Here is a 12,713-nt window from a genome sequence, read left to right as displayed (position 1 = left end):
AAGATAGTACAGTGAGTCTAAGCGGAGCGTTCATTCTTACCTGATTTCTTCTTGGCTCCTTCTTGCACTTGGATTCGCTCTAGCTCAGCCAGACAGGGAGGCTCTGTGGAAGAAAAACAATCAGTGCCTTTAGGGAAGAGTCGGCGCTAATCTCCTCCAGACAAACGCTTCACACGAGCTCCCCCACCAACTCCCAGATGAAGCGGCATTACACCAGGGCTGCTCTCCATGCAGCTGCACAATCAAATCATACTATCACACCCAAATACACATGCATTTTAAAAGTGGCACAATAGACAGACTAATCTCTAGTTTTATGGCAATATAATCATTAAATTTTGAGTAATAGAACTTGCTTTGAATATGTTTTGAACAAAATTAACACCTGTTAATAGAATATTTATATATTGCAATTTTCTCTTTAATGCCCTGAGGTGAAATGTACAACATTCTTCCAATAATTTAGAGGAATGTTTTTCACAAAAATGAAAATTCTGTCAGGACCACTATCGTCAAAGATGATTGACAATTAGCATACAGTTTGGATTGGTGGTATGGTTCTGTTCTGGGCAAGAACTCCCTGCGCATCCATGCAGCCTAGCATGGATGAGAGCAGGGAGAGCAGCAATAACCCCCCAGGGTAAACAGAACAGAACCAACATAAATGTATTGCAGATATTGTTAAAGTTCAATCATTTTATGTACACATTTTAGAATTAGTCTGATTCAAAGGAGAATCAGAAGGCTAAATCCTGACTGACAGAGGAGGAGTTGGGGATGGAGAAGGGTAATTAGCTATTGAGCAATGCGAAAACTGCTGATAATACTGAGGGACCGTATATATGAATGCTTAGATGGGTGTCGTATTCCCATAGGTAGATGGGGATCAGCTGAGAGTCAGCTGATGCGAGTTTGACTAACCTGACCTGCCAGAATTAATGCTCCGCTTGATTTCCGTCATCATTTACTCACCCTCAAGCTATACAAAACCAAAATGACTTTCTTCTGAGGAACACAAAAGCAGTTGGCATAATGTCAAAGCTGCTCTTAATTTAATGAAAGTAAATGGTGACCACAGCTATCAAGTAGGAACCAATATGCCCAATAATTCAGAATAATATTTCTTTTTTAGGTATCCTCTTTAGACAGAGATTCTTTCAGAGCAGATTGCTCTACAGAACTACTGATTTTTCTTTATTCACCATGCATGAAAATATTGTTAATGCATTGTTGAATGTTCATCAATGTAGATTATTGTGCTGTTAATATCTACTCTGTTTCTCTGATATTCTGTGCGGTAGTTCACAACAGTGACAGAAATTCCTTTAAGAGGCACTATTTGCCTAAATTGATTTCCTGGGGCATTTTTACCTTTATAAGGGTGTTTTTTTGGTAATCTTATTAAAACGTTTTAACCTATATTTTCTAACCTTATTACACTATAGTCTTTTTGTTTCAAGATGGCGCCGCGCATGGCTGCCACGGTGTGGAGCTCTCCCATTCTTTTGCTGTTTTTGTTTGTTTGTTCTGTGTTTAGTCATTCCTTTACTGTCAGTTTTACCAGAGACAAACTACTGGACGTAAGGCAACACACACCAGACAAAATTTTTCCAGTTTTTTCCAGCTTTGTTGGATGTCCTAGTCGGAGGGGCAGTGGTCCTGTTCAAACGCACGCTTAGACGGAAACGAGGGAAGCTAGCCGGCGCATTGGTTAAGCTCCGCGAGCGCAGCTTCCGAACAGCACTTCCTAGTATCCATCTAGCGAATCTCCGATCCCTTCCTAACAAAACGTATGAACTACTTCTCCTCACCCGCACAAACAAGGACTTTCAAATTCTGCTGCATTGTGCTTCACTGAAACCCGGCTGAGTGAAGCCATTCCGGATAACGCACTTCATCTGCAGGGCTTCCAGCTGTTCAGAGCGGATCGCATCACGGAGTTAACGGGGAAAACAAAAGGCAGTGGACTATGTTTCTACATAAATGAAGGTTGGTGTTCAGACGTAACAACAATGAAGAAGATGTGCTCTCCTAACTTAGAGCCGCTCTTCATAAACTGTAAACCTTTCTACTCGCCGCAAGAGTTTTCCTCATTCATTATCGTGAATGTGTACGCTCCTCCGGACACGTGTGTGAGCGCAGCGCTGCAACAGCTGGCTGAACAAATAACTGAAATGGAGCAACAGTACCCGGACTCTCTTTTAATCATTCTTGCAGATTTTAATAAAGCAAATCTATCCCGTGAACTGCCAAAATACAGACAGCATGTTACATGTCCTACCAGAGACAGTAATATACTGGATTACTGTTACACCACAATAAAGGATGCATATCACTCTGTCCCACGGGCAGCTTTGGGATCACTGCCTAGTTCATCTTATACCGACCTACAGGCAGAAGCTGAAATCAGTTAAACCTGTACAAAGGACTGTAAAGAGATGGACATAGCCTGCTTCGACTGCACTGATTGGAGTGTTTTTGAAGCTGCAGCCACCGATCTGGACAAGCTCACAGAGACTGTAACTTCATATATCAGTTTCTGTGAGGATATGTGTGTAAGGGTGGTTTCCCTACAGTGGTTCAGGCTGTAGGATTGCCGAAAGACTAAAGAAACGTTATCAGCACGATGGTATGAAACTGTACATTTCTTGTCTATTACCACCCACTGCCACTTATAACAACAACGGAAATAAGCACAGTTAGAATAGCTAAATATGTGGGAGAGCGTTGCTATTGAGTGACTATATTGGATTGCAATAGGTAGCACTTCAAAGTTAATGATGAATCAAGACTAGTTAACACATAATTTATAATTGAAATGGTTTAATAACAGTATTTTGTTATGGTTACACTTGAATAATCAGACTGACAAAAGAGATCAGAGTGGCAAACAAAACCTACTCTGAAAAGCTGAAAAAACAATTTCCAGCCAACGACCCGGCGTCAGTATGGACTGGTCTGAGGAACATCACTAAGTACAAGACACCCCCACAGTCTGTGGAGAATCAACAACTGGCTGACGATCTGAATGTGTTCTACTGCCAGTTTGAAAAGCCCAGTCTACCACCTCACACCCGCTCTGATCTGCACTTCACACATTCACCCACCCCCCCTTTCTGCCTCTTCCACCATTCAACCTGCGCTTAATGTCTGTGTAGAGGATGTGAACCGGGTCTTCAGAAAGCCGAAGACTAAGAAAGCTTCAGGCCCAGATGGTGTTTCACCTGCCTGTCTAAAGGTCTGCGCTGACCAACTGGGCCCCATCTTTACACAGATCTTCAACAGATCATTGGAGCTGTGTGAAGTTCCCTGCTGCTTCAAATGCTCCACCATCATCCTGGTCCCCAAAAAAACTTAATGATAATAGACCTGTCGCTCTCACGTCTGTGGTCATGAAGTCATTTGAGAGACTGGTCCTGGCCTACCTGAAGGACATCACTAGACCCTTGCTGGATCCTCTTCAGTTTGCCTACAGAGCAAACAGGTCTGTGGATGATGCAGTCAAAATGGGACTGCATTACATCCTGCAACACCTCGACAGACCTGGGAATTATGCAAGGATCTTATTTGTGGACTTCGGTTCAGCCTTCAATACCATCATGCATGACCTTCTCTCAGCCAAACTGTCCCAGCTCTCCGTGCCCACCCCAATCTGTTAGTGGATCACCAGCTTCCTGACAGACAGGCAGCCGCTAGTGAGGCTGGGCAAACTCACATCCAGGTCCCTCACTATCAGCACTGGTGCCCCCCAGGGTTGTGTTCTCTCCCCACTGCTCTTCTCCCTGTACACTAACGACTGCACCGCTAAAGACCCCTCTGTCAAGCTCAAAGTTTGCGGACGACACTACGGTCATCGGCCTCATCAAGGACGGAGACGAGTCTGCTTACAGACAGGAGGTTAAAGAGCTGGCTGCCTGGTCCAGTTATAACAACCTGGAGCTCAACACACTCAAAACAGTGGAGTCATACAGTCATAAATCATACAGACCACTTTAATGGTCCTTTTTGAAGCTTGACATCTCTAGTTCCCATTTGCTTCCATTGTATGGAAAAGAGCAGCTTGGGCATTATCCTAAACATCTTCTTTTGTATTCCACATAGGGAAGAAAGTCAAACAGGTTTGGGAATGACATGAAGGTTAGTAAATGATGACAGAGTGTTTCCTTTAATAAATAAATCAGTGCAGTGCACATACTGGAATATTCGCCAATGCTTCAACACTATCATGTTTCACAGCTGTATGTGAGGGCCGGACAGGTCAAGTCTAAAAAATGCAGCGGGTTTCTGTCTGACTGCCCGTCTGGTTTTAGTCCCAGAGAGTTTGAGGCTGAGCATGCTGTCAACAACCAACACTGATGTTGTTTTTCCCTCTGCAATGGCCATTTCCTATCCACCAGGGGAAATACAAGGGGAAGACAAAGTGTGACAGGCCAAAAGCAACTGTGCCCTACCCAGGAGAGATGAGAGTGCCCAGCTACATATTGTGAGCAGAATCACATCAAACAAGAACCAGGCTGGTCTAGTGTGTGTGTATGTGTGTGTGTTAAGATACTGCTAAGATACAGCTCTGTGCCCCTCCAGTGCAATGCACAATGGAGCATATGTCTGTTTGAGTCAAGAAACTTGCCATGCTCCATTGTTTAAGTAAACACACACACACACACACACACACTCAAAGGAATTCCTCAAACAAAAGAATTGTTTAAGTAAACACACACACACACACACTCAAAGGAATTCCTCAAACAAAAGAACACACTTATGAGTCTCATTAATATGTACAGCATGTTGCCGATAAACACATGCACATGCAAACAGACCTACACTCTCCCCCGCTGACACACACACACACACACACACACATACAGACTGTCAGTCACCCTAGCAAAACACACAATGAATAGCAATTCCTCCAGACTTATGCATCTCATCAAAATGAATACTCTAAATCACTCTCACCACATGCCACAAACAGCTAAAGGTCAATTTACATAATCTCCAGCTCTCCCATCTCTCATTTTCCATCCAAAGGGGGTGTTTGTAGAGGAAATGAAATATTTGGATTACAATAATCCAAACATACGGTCCCCCCTCCCCCATTTAATGTTTGATTATATTTTAAAAAACCAATTAAACTTAATCAAGTGCAAACTGAATGAGTTAGTGACATGAGTCTGCAGAACTCTCTGCACACAGATGGATTTTTTTAAAGCCCTGCCTCCACCGACTGGTGTTTTCTTTATCTTTACCGCCCGTCCAGTGCGTGCTGATGTAAAATAAATGCGCTCTGCTACCAGTCGAGTCTTTGCATGCAATTTCGTCTTCTGGGCTTTTGTAATGGAAACCAAATATGCCCCTCAACTCCAATTTAAACATAATTTAAGATTTGAAAGCCCCAACTCACTGAAGCATTGTTCAACACGCTCAAACAAGGACTAGTGCTGGCACTGATGTTCGGCCATGTGTCTCCCTTCTGTCACTCTGATATAACCAAGCAGAGTAAACTGTGGATCGTGGCACTGACCAGCAGGGTGCAGGGCACAAATGTGCAATGCTGAGGCAACGATCCCGGTTAGAGCTGATTTTAAATCTGAAATGTGTAATGTTTTCAATGTCAAAATATTTGCTTCTTTCCAGTGTTACATTTTTGAGTTTTTACCTTTGGATGAAAATATTCTGTCAATTTAGTCAACATTCTGTCAATTTAGTCAACATTTAGTCATCTAATTTTAGTCAGGGTTGACACTATTGATTAGGATTTGAAACTAACATATTTCTAGATTTTCTGTAAATATACTGTATGTATTGCATTTATAATATTTTGTTTTTTTCCCATATATTTTTATCAACAGTATGTTTTACCGTTTTTTTCAATTGCTAACATCCTTTTGTCCAATCTCTAGTCACATTTTCAAAACTCTAAACACAATTAGCACAACATCCATCTGTTGTGACCATACCATTAACACAATTCATGTTGTTTTCACACAATATGCAGTCAATTACCATGTTTCTAAAATGCTTATATCTTCTTTTCATACAAGCTTACCCAAAACCAAAATCATGGATGCTTTTAGTCTTATTTACAAATGCTTAAACACAGATTGTCAGAAATGAAGACCTAATGTTCCGAACCTTAAATATAGTATAAAGCTTCTACCTTTGCAACAACAGCAGCTCAAAGGTATTGAAAAAATCTCTCTGTATAAAATATTGTAACAACTGATAAGCATTTTTAAGTAACAGATCACTGACATATTTAGAAATAGCTGATTCCAGGCTCAGCTGGAGGAATAGTCTGGTGTTGAAGCTCTTTCCATTACATCAACAACATAGAGTAAAAAAGACCTCTTTGAATTGGTTTTGTGGATGCAGAAAAACACAGAATTACAGAGAGAGAAACAAATAATGCCTGGGAGAGGGAAAGGAATAGTTGTAGGAGGTAGAGAAGTAGTTGGATCAGAAAAAAGGGAGAACAGGTATGGGAGAGAAGTGAGAATGTGTGTTGGACTGTGCATTTTTTGTTTGTTTGTTTTTTCCCACATGTGGAACCTATGAAAGCTTATTTCTGCCATGGAATATAAATGGTAAGGGTAATTGTGACTTTATCTCAGAATTCTGACTTTTTTCTTGCAATTGTGAATTTACAGTATCTCACAATTCTGATAAATTCTGAATTGCAAGACGTAACCTTGCAATTCCAATAATAGAAGTCCGAATTATGAGATATAAGGTCACAGTTTCTTTTTTTACTTTTTTATTCTGTGAAGGAAACAAGCTTGCATAGTAAGCAAAGGCCATGTATGCTGGAATTTTTGTTGATCACTGGCATCAGCTACCATGGAGGCACCATCCACATCCAACCCCCACCCACTGGAAAGCAATTTAAATCAAGGCTCCAATAGAATTTCTGCATAGGGGACCCTATTTTTTTTCTATTGTACATTCTGTAAAGTAATGACTCATTCAGTTTTAGATAGTATTTTGCCAAGAATGAACACATTCAACACTTACAAATGTAAAATGGGTTTCAGTTGAAGGTAAACTGAAGGCTAAATTACAAAAAAACTATGGATTTTTATATTGTCATTTTATGCAGGTAGAACTGACACATAACAAGTAATGCAGTTTTTGTAAAGCCATCAACTGTTAGTATTTTGACAGTCACTGTGCTATGATTGACTATATGTTTCTGTTGGATAGAAACTAGTGCTAATGTTTTGACCGAATGACTCGATTTTGAATCGGGTTTGCTGTGTTTTGATAGAGTTAGTATATGTAGAAAAATGTATTCAGCATTTTGAAATGTAGAGTTTGTATTTATTTAACAAAATGCGGTTTTGGCCAGAAAATTTACTATTTGGCTAATTGTGTGATGTAGGTGTGTTGCTGTGTTAAGAGTTTAGAAAAAGTACTTTACGTATTGGCAAATGCTTGTTAGCAATTGAAAAAAAACCTGTAATTAAAATTGGTTAATTATCATCATGATGCAAATTTTTAAAAGGACATGTTTTTTTTTAAGAAAGTAATTTTATTCACAAAGGACACATTAAATTTATCAAAAGTCACAGTAGAGTACTGATAATGCAACATAAATAATGTATCTATTGTCTCTATTCAAATATATTTCAAATAAATGCAGCTCTTTTGTCAGCACAACATTGATAATAATAATAATAAATGTTTCTTGAGCACCAAATCATCATATTAGAATGATTTCTGAAGGATCATGTGATACTGAAGACTGGAGTAATGGCTGCTGAAAATTCAGCTTTGCCATCATAGAAATAAATTTGAAAATATATTCAAATAGAAAACAGTTATTTTACCTTCTAATAATATTTCACAACATTACTGTTCTTATTTTTACATAAGAGACTTATTTTAAAAAATGTAAAAATATTGCAAATCCTAAATATTTCAGTGGTTGAGTGCTGAATATTTGGTAGTATATAGAATATTTCTTTATGTTATTATAAGAAGTCATAAAAGCCTGGTTCAATTGTGTAGAGATACTAAAAACTCACTTTCTCTCCAAAAGCAGAGGCACCACTCGGCTGTGGAGACTTTGCCATCGTGGTAGGAGTCACAGGAGTTGAAGAAGGGCCGTATGCACACTTCATACTTGTCCAGATTAATGGCAGACAGCTCAGCTTGATCCAGATACAGGTCACTGTTCGTGTCCAGCTTAGAGAACATCCAGCCAATAGAGTCCTTACAGGTCGCAACAAGAGTTCGGTCCACAACTGTGCACAAACAATCACACGGTACATGTTAACACAAGAGAAATGCTAGCTTATATACTGTAATACTTCTGCATTTTTGAACTTTTTAAACTGGTTTCTAAGAGCCATCTCTCCCAGAACCACTGATTGCATCATATTAGCTGTACAAATTTTATCAATGTCCTTTTAAAAGCAAAATTGCTGTTCAAATGTTGCTGATAAGACAGTAAATTGCTCTGATGGACAGAAGCTGTTTTCTAGACCTTTTTTATATATATATATATATTAGAAGCAAACAATATAAATGTAACAAACAAAAGAGGCATAGCTAGTTAGAGAACTGACGAGGCATTAAATGCCATTAAATGTACATTTTATATTGAAGTAGATGTAAATGGAGTGCTTAAGCATTCAGTTGCATTTCACAATTCAGCAAAACTGCTTTTTGAGTGGATAAAATGCTGCTGGTGCTCTTTGGCCATCAGGATAGGACACAATTCAAACATAATAGCTGTGAATCTGCTGGTCCTTATCAATAGTTTTACACAGCAGTTTTGTTAGTGCCAGTTACCATAGGTCCATTTTTTAAATACTAAAAAGAAAACAGCATTTGTGACATTTCTTGAAATGATACAACCAAAATAAATGAGGTTAGAGTCATTGTAAGTTGCTGTAATTTCTGAATATAAAAGCACTAGCTAAATAGATGTTAGAGCCTCACTTGATGCAGAACTGGCTACAGGATTCCCCGTGCTGTTCTGCTTGCCGTTGCCTTGGAGCAGTTGGAACCAGTCCCGCAGGCGATCTCCCAGATCTGCCAGGTCCTGCCCTGTGCAACTCTCTATGGACAGAAAAGAAGAGAGACAGAGACAGTGAAAGGAGATATGGGAGTGTTGGCAGATGTTGGTATTAAAGAGTGAAGAACCAATCGTCCTGCTTTTGCCCTTCTGAATTTGACAAGAAAAGCCTGCGGAGACTGCAGACACAAATCAGACATAATCTAAGTCAGCAGAAATTCACAAAGCAAGCAGCAGAGAAAGAAAAAGAGCTGCATAGTCTGCTGATAAATCAATAAAGCCTTTGTTAGAGCGAGAGCTGCAGACTGCTCAAGGGATGTGAAAGAGACAAATGGCATCTGAAGCAATCTCAGAATAAGACCATTCATTATTATCATCAAAATATGATCCTATAAACTTAAAAGCAGGACCTTCTATTGTGCTTCATTCAATACAGACGGTGCTTCTTTATAAGAGTATCTTAAAGAGAGAGTTCATCTAAAAATGAACATTCTGTCATCACTCAGACCTCAGACCTTTATGGCTTAATTTCTTTTGTGGAACACAAATTATATATTGAAGAATATTTCAACTGTTCAATTTGTTTTTGTCTAAGTTAATAGTTTACCCCAAATTTACTCACCCTCAGGCCATCCAAAATATAGATGACTTTGTTTCTTCATCAGGAACAGATTTGGAGATATATGCTCACCAAATGATCCTCTGCAGTGAATGAGTGCCATCAGAATGAGAGTTCAAACTGCTGATAAAAACATTGCAATAATCCACAAGACTCCAGTCCATCAATTATTGCCTTGTGAACCGAAAATCTGCGTGTTTGTAAGAAACAAATTCATCATAAAGACGTTTTTAACTTCAAATAATTTTTTCCAGATAAAATATGAGCTCTCTGTCCATAACACTGCTTTCTCCACTGAAAAAGTCATCTTGTCTAAATCAAGAGAGAAATATGCACAGATCAAGCACCATTTACAAGCAAAAACAACCTAAACAGCTCTAAACAAATATGTTGGTAGATTTTGATGTGAGAGGCCAACAGGGGATGGACTTTTTCACTGAAGGAAGTGTTATTATGGACTATGGACGCCTTAATAATGGATATGTTTCTAACAAACACGCAGCTTTCACTTCACAAGACATTAACTGATGGATTGGAGACGCGTGGATTACTTTTGTGGATTATTGTGATGTTTTTATCAGCTGTTTTCATGTTTTAGCACCCATTCAGTGCAGAGGATCCACTGGTGAGCAAGTGATGTAATGCTAAATTTCTCCAAATCTGTTATGAAGACTGATTTTGGATGGCCTGAGGGTGATTAATTTTATAGCAAATTTTCATTTTTGGGTGAACTATTCCTTTAATGGGGTCCAAAGCAACTGAACTTTTTAAAAATAACTTATGTTGTGTTCCACAAAAAAAGTCATACTGGTCTGGAATGACACAAGGTCGAGTAAATTATTTTTGGTGAAACTATCCCTTTAACAAGCTTTGCTAGACCAAATTGCAGTTTTTGGAAGTGTGTGACAGGTAAATACCTTGTTTGCTGTCCACGTCTGTAGCAGGAGCCACGGTGGCAGTACAGGGGCAGAGACCAGCACATCTTACTTTCAACTCCTTTCCTGTGAGACAAGCCTGCTGCTCCAGTTTGCACTAAATTCAGGTGCAACACACACACAACACAACACAGGAAGAATAAGCAGCGCCACCATAACACTTGTCCAGTGTCACATGCTTCAGTTCAGTGGCATGAATTGTAACCCCAGATAAAGCATAATTATTTCTACAGACGAGTGAAAATCGCTGGTTCAAACAAGACATCTCCATTAAAAGAAGCTGATGTCAACCTTCATTTCTTCCCTCACAAGGTCAGAAATAGATATAATAGAGATAATTCATAATTCAACAGAACGGTTCTTTCATCCCCAAGTACTCAGAATCCCTTCAGACATTTCTTCTTTGACTTTTAAGGACGTCAAGGGCTAGACTACAAAGTATACTAGAGACCATTACACATACTGCGCAAGCAGATTGACCCACGAGTCACACAGAAAATAACAGATATGAAAAATATGTTTTTTGAATGGCACAGAATAACAAACATAGAAATAATAATGTCATGATGCATTCATTGTCCAAAACCATGCAAGCAGAAGATAGTGAAAGGATTATGGATTTTCTCTTCAGGTTTGTTGACAGGACCATGGATCGTGGAACGTACCAAAAGAAGGGGGGGCCCGGGGGTGGTTTTTTGCTGAACTTCGCACACTGGATGAAACGCGGCATTATAATCAGGGCTGGGGAGTAACGAAATACATGTAACGGCGTTACGTATTTAAAATACAAAATATGAGTAACTGTATTTCGTTATAATTACATTTTAAATAAGGGGTAATCAAATTACAGTTACATCAGAAAAGTATTTTAGATTACCAAATTGATTACTTTGAATTTTAATGTAATTTCTTAATTTAATATTTAAGTAAACTAAACAGTTTGGGGATTTTAACCAATAAGGCAACTGATTCTCCGTTGAAACAAAAAAACTGCGTGCAGCAGCCTGTTCATTTAGCAACTCGTAGTGAGAGCAGTGTTGCCAGATTGGGCAGTTTTGAATTTGATTGTGCGGGTAAAAATTGGCTTGGGCGGGTGGACAAAATTTGGGCTGGTTTGGGGTCAGTTTGGCGGTTTTCAAACATATAAATTGCATAGGCTAATTGATGAATAAAACAAGCCCAAGTATGTATACTGCATCCAATCAGTCATCATAACGTTACTACACACACGCTGCAGAGGCGCTGGTGCTGATGAAAACGTTGAAAGCCGCACTTATCACGAGGGCTCAGCAGACAGTCGGCGACAGGCCAGTGTAACTTTGACCCGGTGAGTGCTGCGCTGCCACGCCCACCTCGGGACTCGCCCTCCAGCCGGTGGTGGAGGCATCAGTGTAAACCACAGCATGCCTGGAGGCCTGTTCTAGGGGCACTCCCGTCCAAATTACTTTGAATTTTAATGTCATTTCTTAATTTCTTATTTAAGTAAACAGTTTGGAGATTTTAACCAATAAGGCAACTGATTCTCGCTTGAAACAAAAAAACTGCGTGCAGCAGCCTGTTCATTTAGCAACTCGTAGTGAGAGCAGTGTTGCCAGATTGGGCAGTTTTGAATTTGATTGTGCGGGTAAAAATTGGCTTGGGCGGGTGGACAAAATTTGGGCTGGTTTGGGGTCAGTTTGGCGGTTTTCAAACATATAAATTGCATAGGCTAATTGATTAATAAAACAAGCCCAAGTATGTATACTGCATCCAATCAGTCATCATAACGTTACTACACACACGCTGCAGAGGCGCTGGTGCTGATGAAAACGTTGAACTTAATTTAATATTTAAGTAAACTAAACAGTTTGGGGATTTTAACCAATAAGGCAACTGATTCTCCGTTGAAACAAAAAAACTGCGTGCAGCAGCCTGTTCATTTAGCAACTCGTAGTGAGAGCAGTGTTGCCAGATTGGGCAGTTTTGAATTTGATTGTGCGGGTAAAAATTGGCTTGGGCGGGTGGACAAAATTTGGGCTGGTTTGGGGTCAGTTTGGCGGTTTTCAAACATATAAATTGCATAGGCTAATTGATGAATAAAACAAGCCCAAGTATGTATACTGCATCCAATCAGTCATCATAACGTTACTACACACAC

At 39.6% G+C, this 12,713-nt stretch overlaps 1 protein-coding gene across 1 annotated transcript in view; it reads right to left on the bottom strand.

Annotated features, from left to right (window-relative positions):
* Positions 1-12,713, bottom strand: part of LOC107716285 (testican-2-like) — a 46,714-nt gene that overhangs the window by 3,811 nt on the left and 30,190 nt on the right. The window contains exons 7-10 of the mRNA XM_016522658.1: positions 10,559-10,673; positions 8,947-9,066; positions 8,028-8,246; positions 41-103 (exon numbers count right to left, since the gene is read on the bottom strand). Of these exons, the coding sequence (XP_016378144.1) occupies positions 41-103; positions 8,028-8,246; positions 8,947-9,066; positions 10,559-10,673 (517 nt within the window). The remainder of the gene's footprint in view (positions 1-40; positions 104-8,027; positions 8,247-8,946; positions 9,067-10,558; positions 10,674-12,713) is intronic.

The sequence above is a fragment of the Sinocyclocheilus rhinocerous genome, unplaced genomic scaffold (genome assembly GCF_001515625.1).
Source record: "Sinocyclocheilus rhinocerous isolate Xijiao unplaced genomic scaffold, SAMN03320098_v1.1 scaffold869, whole genome shotgun sequence".
Taxonomy (NCBI): Eukaryota; Metazoa; Chordata; class Actinopteri; order Cypriniformes; family Cyprinidae; genus Sinocyclocheilus; species Sinocyclocheilus rhinocerous.
Note: the sequence above shows the minus strand (reverse complement) of the source record. Positions and strands in the feature narration are given on the sequence as shown.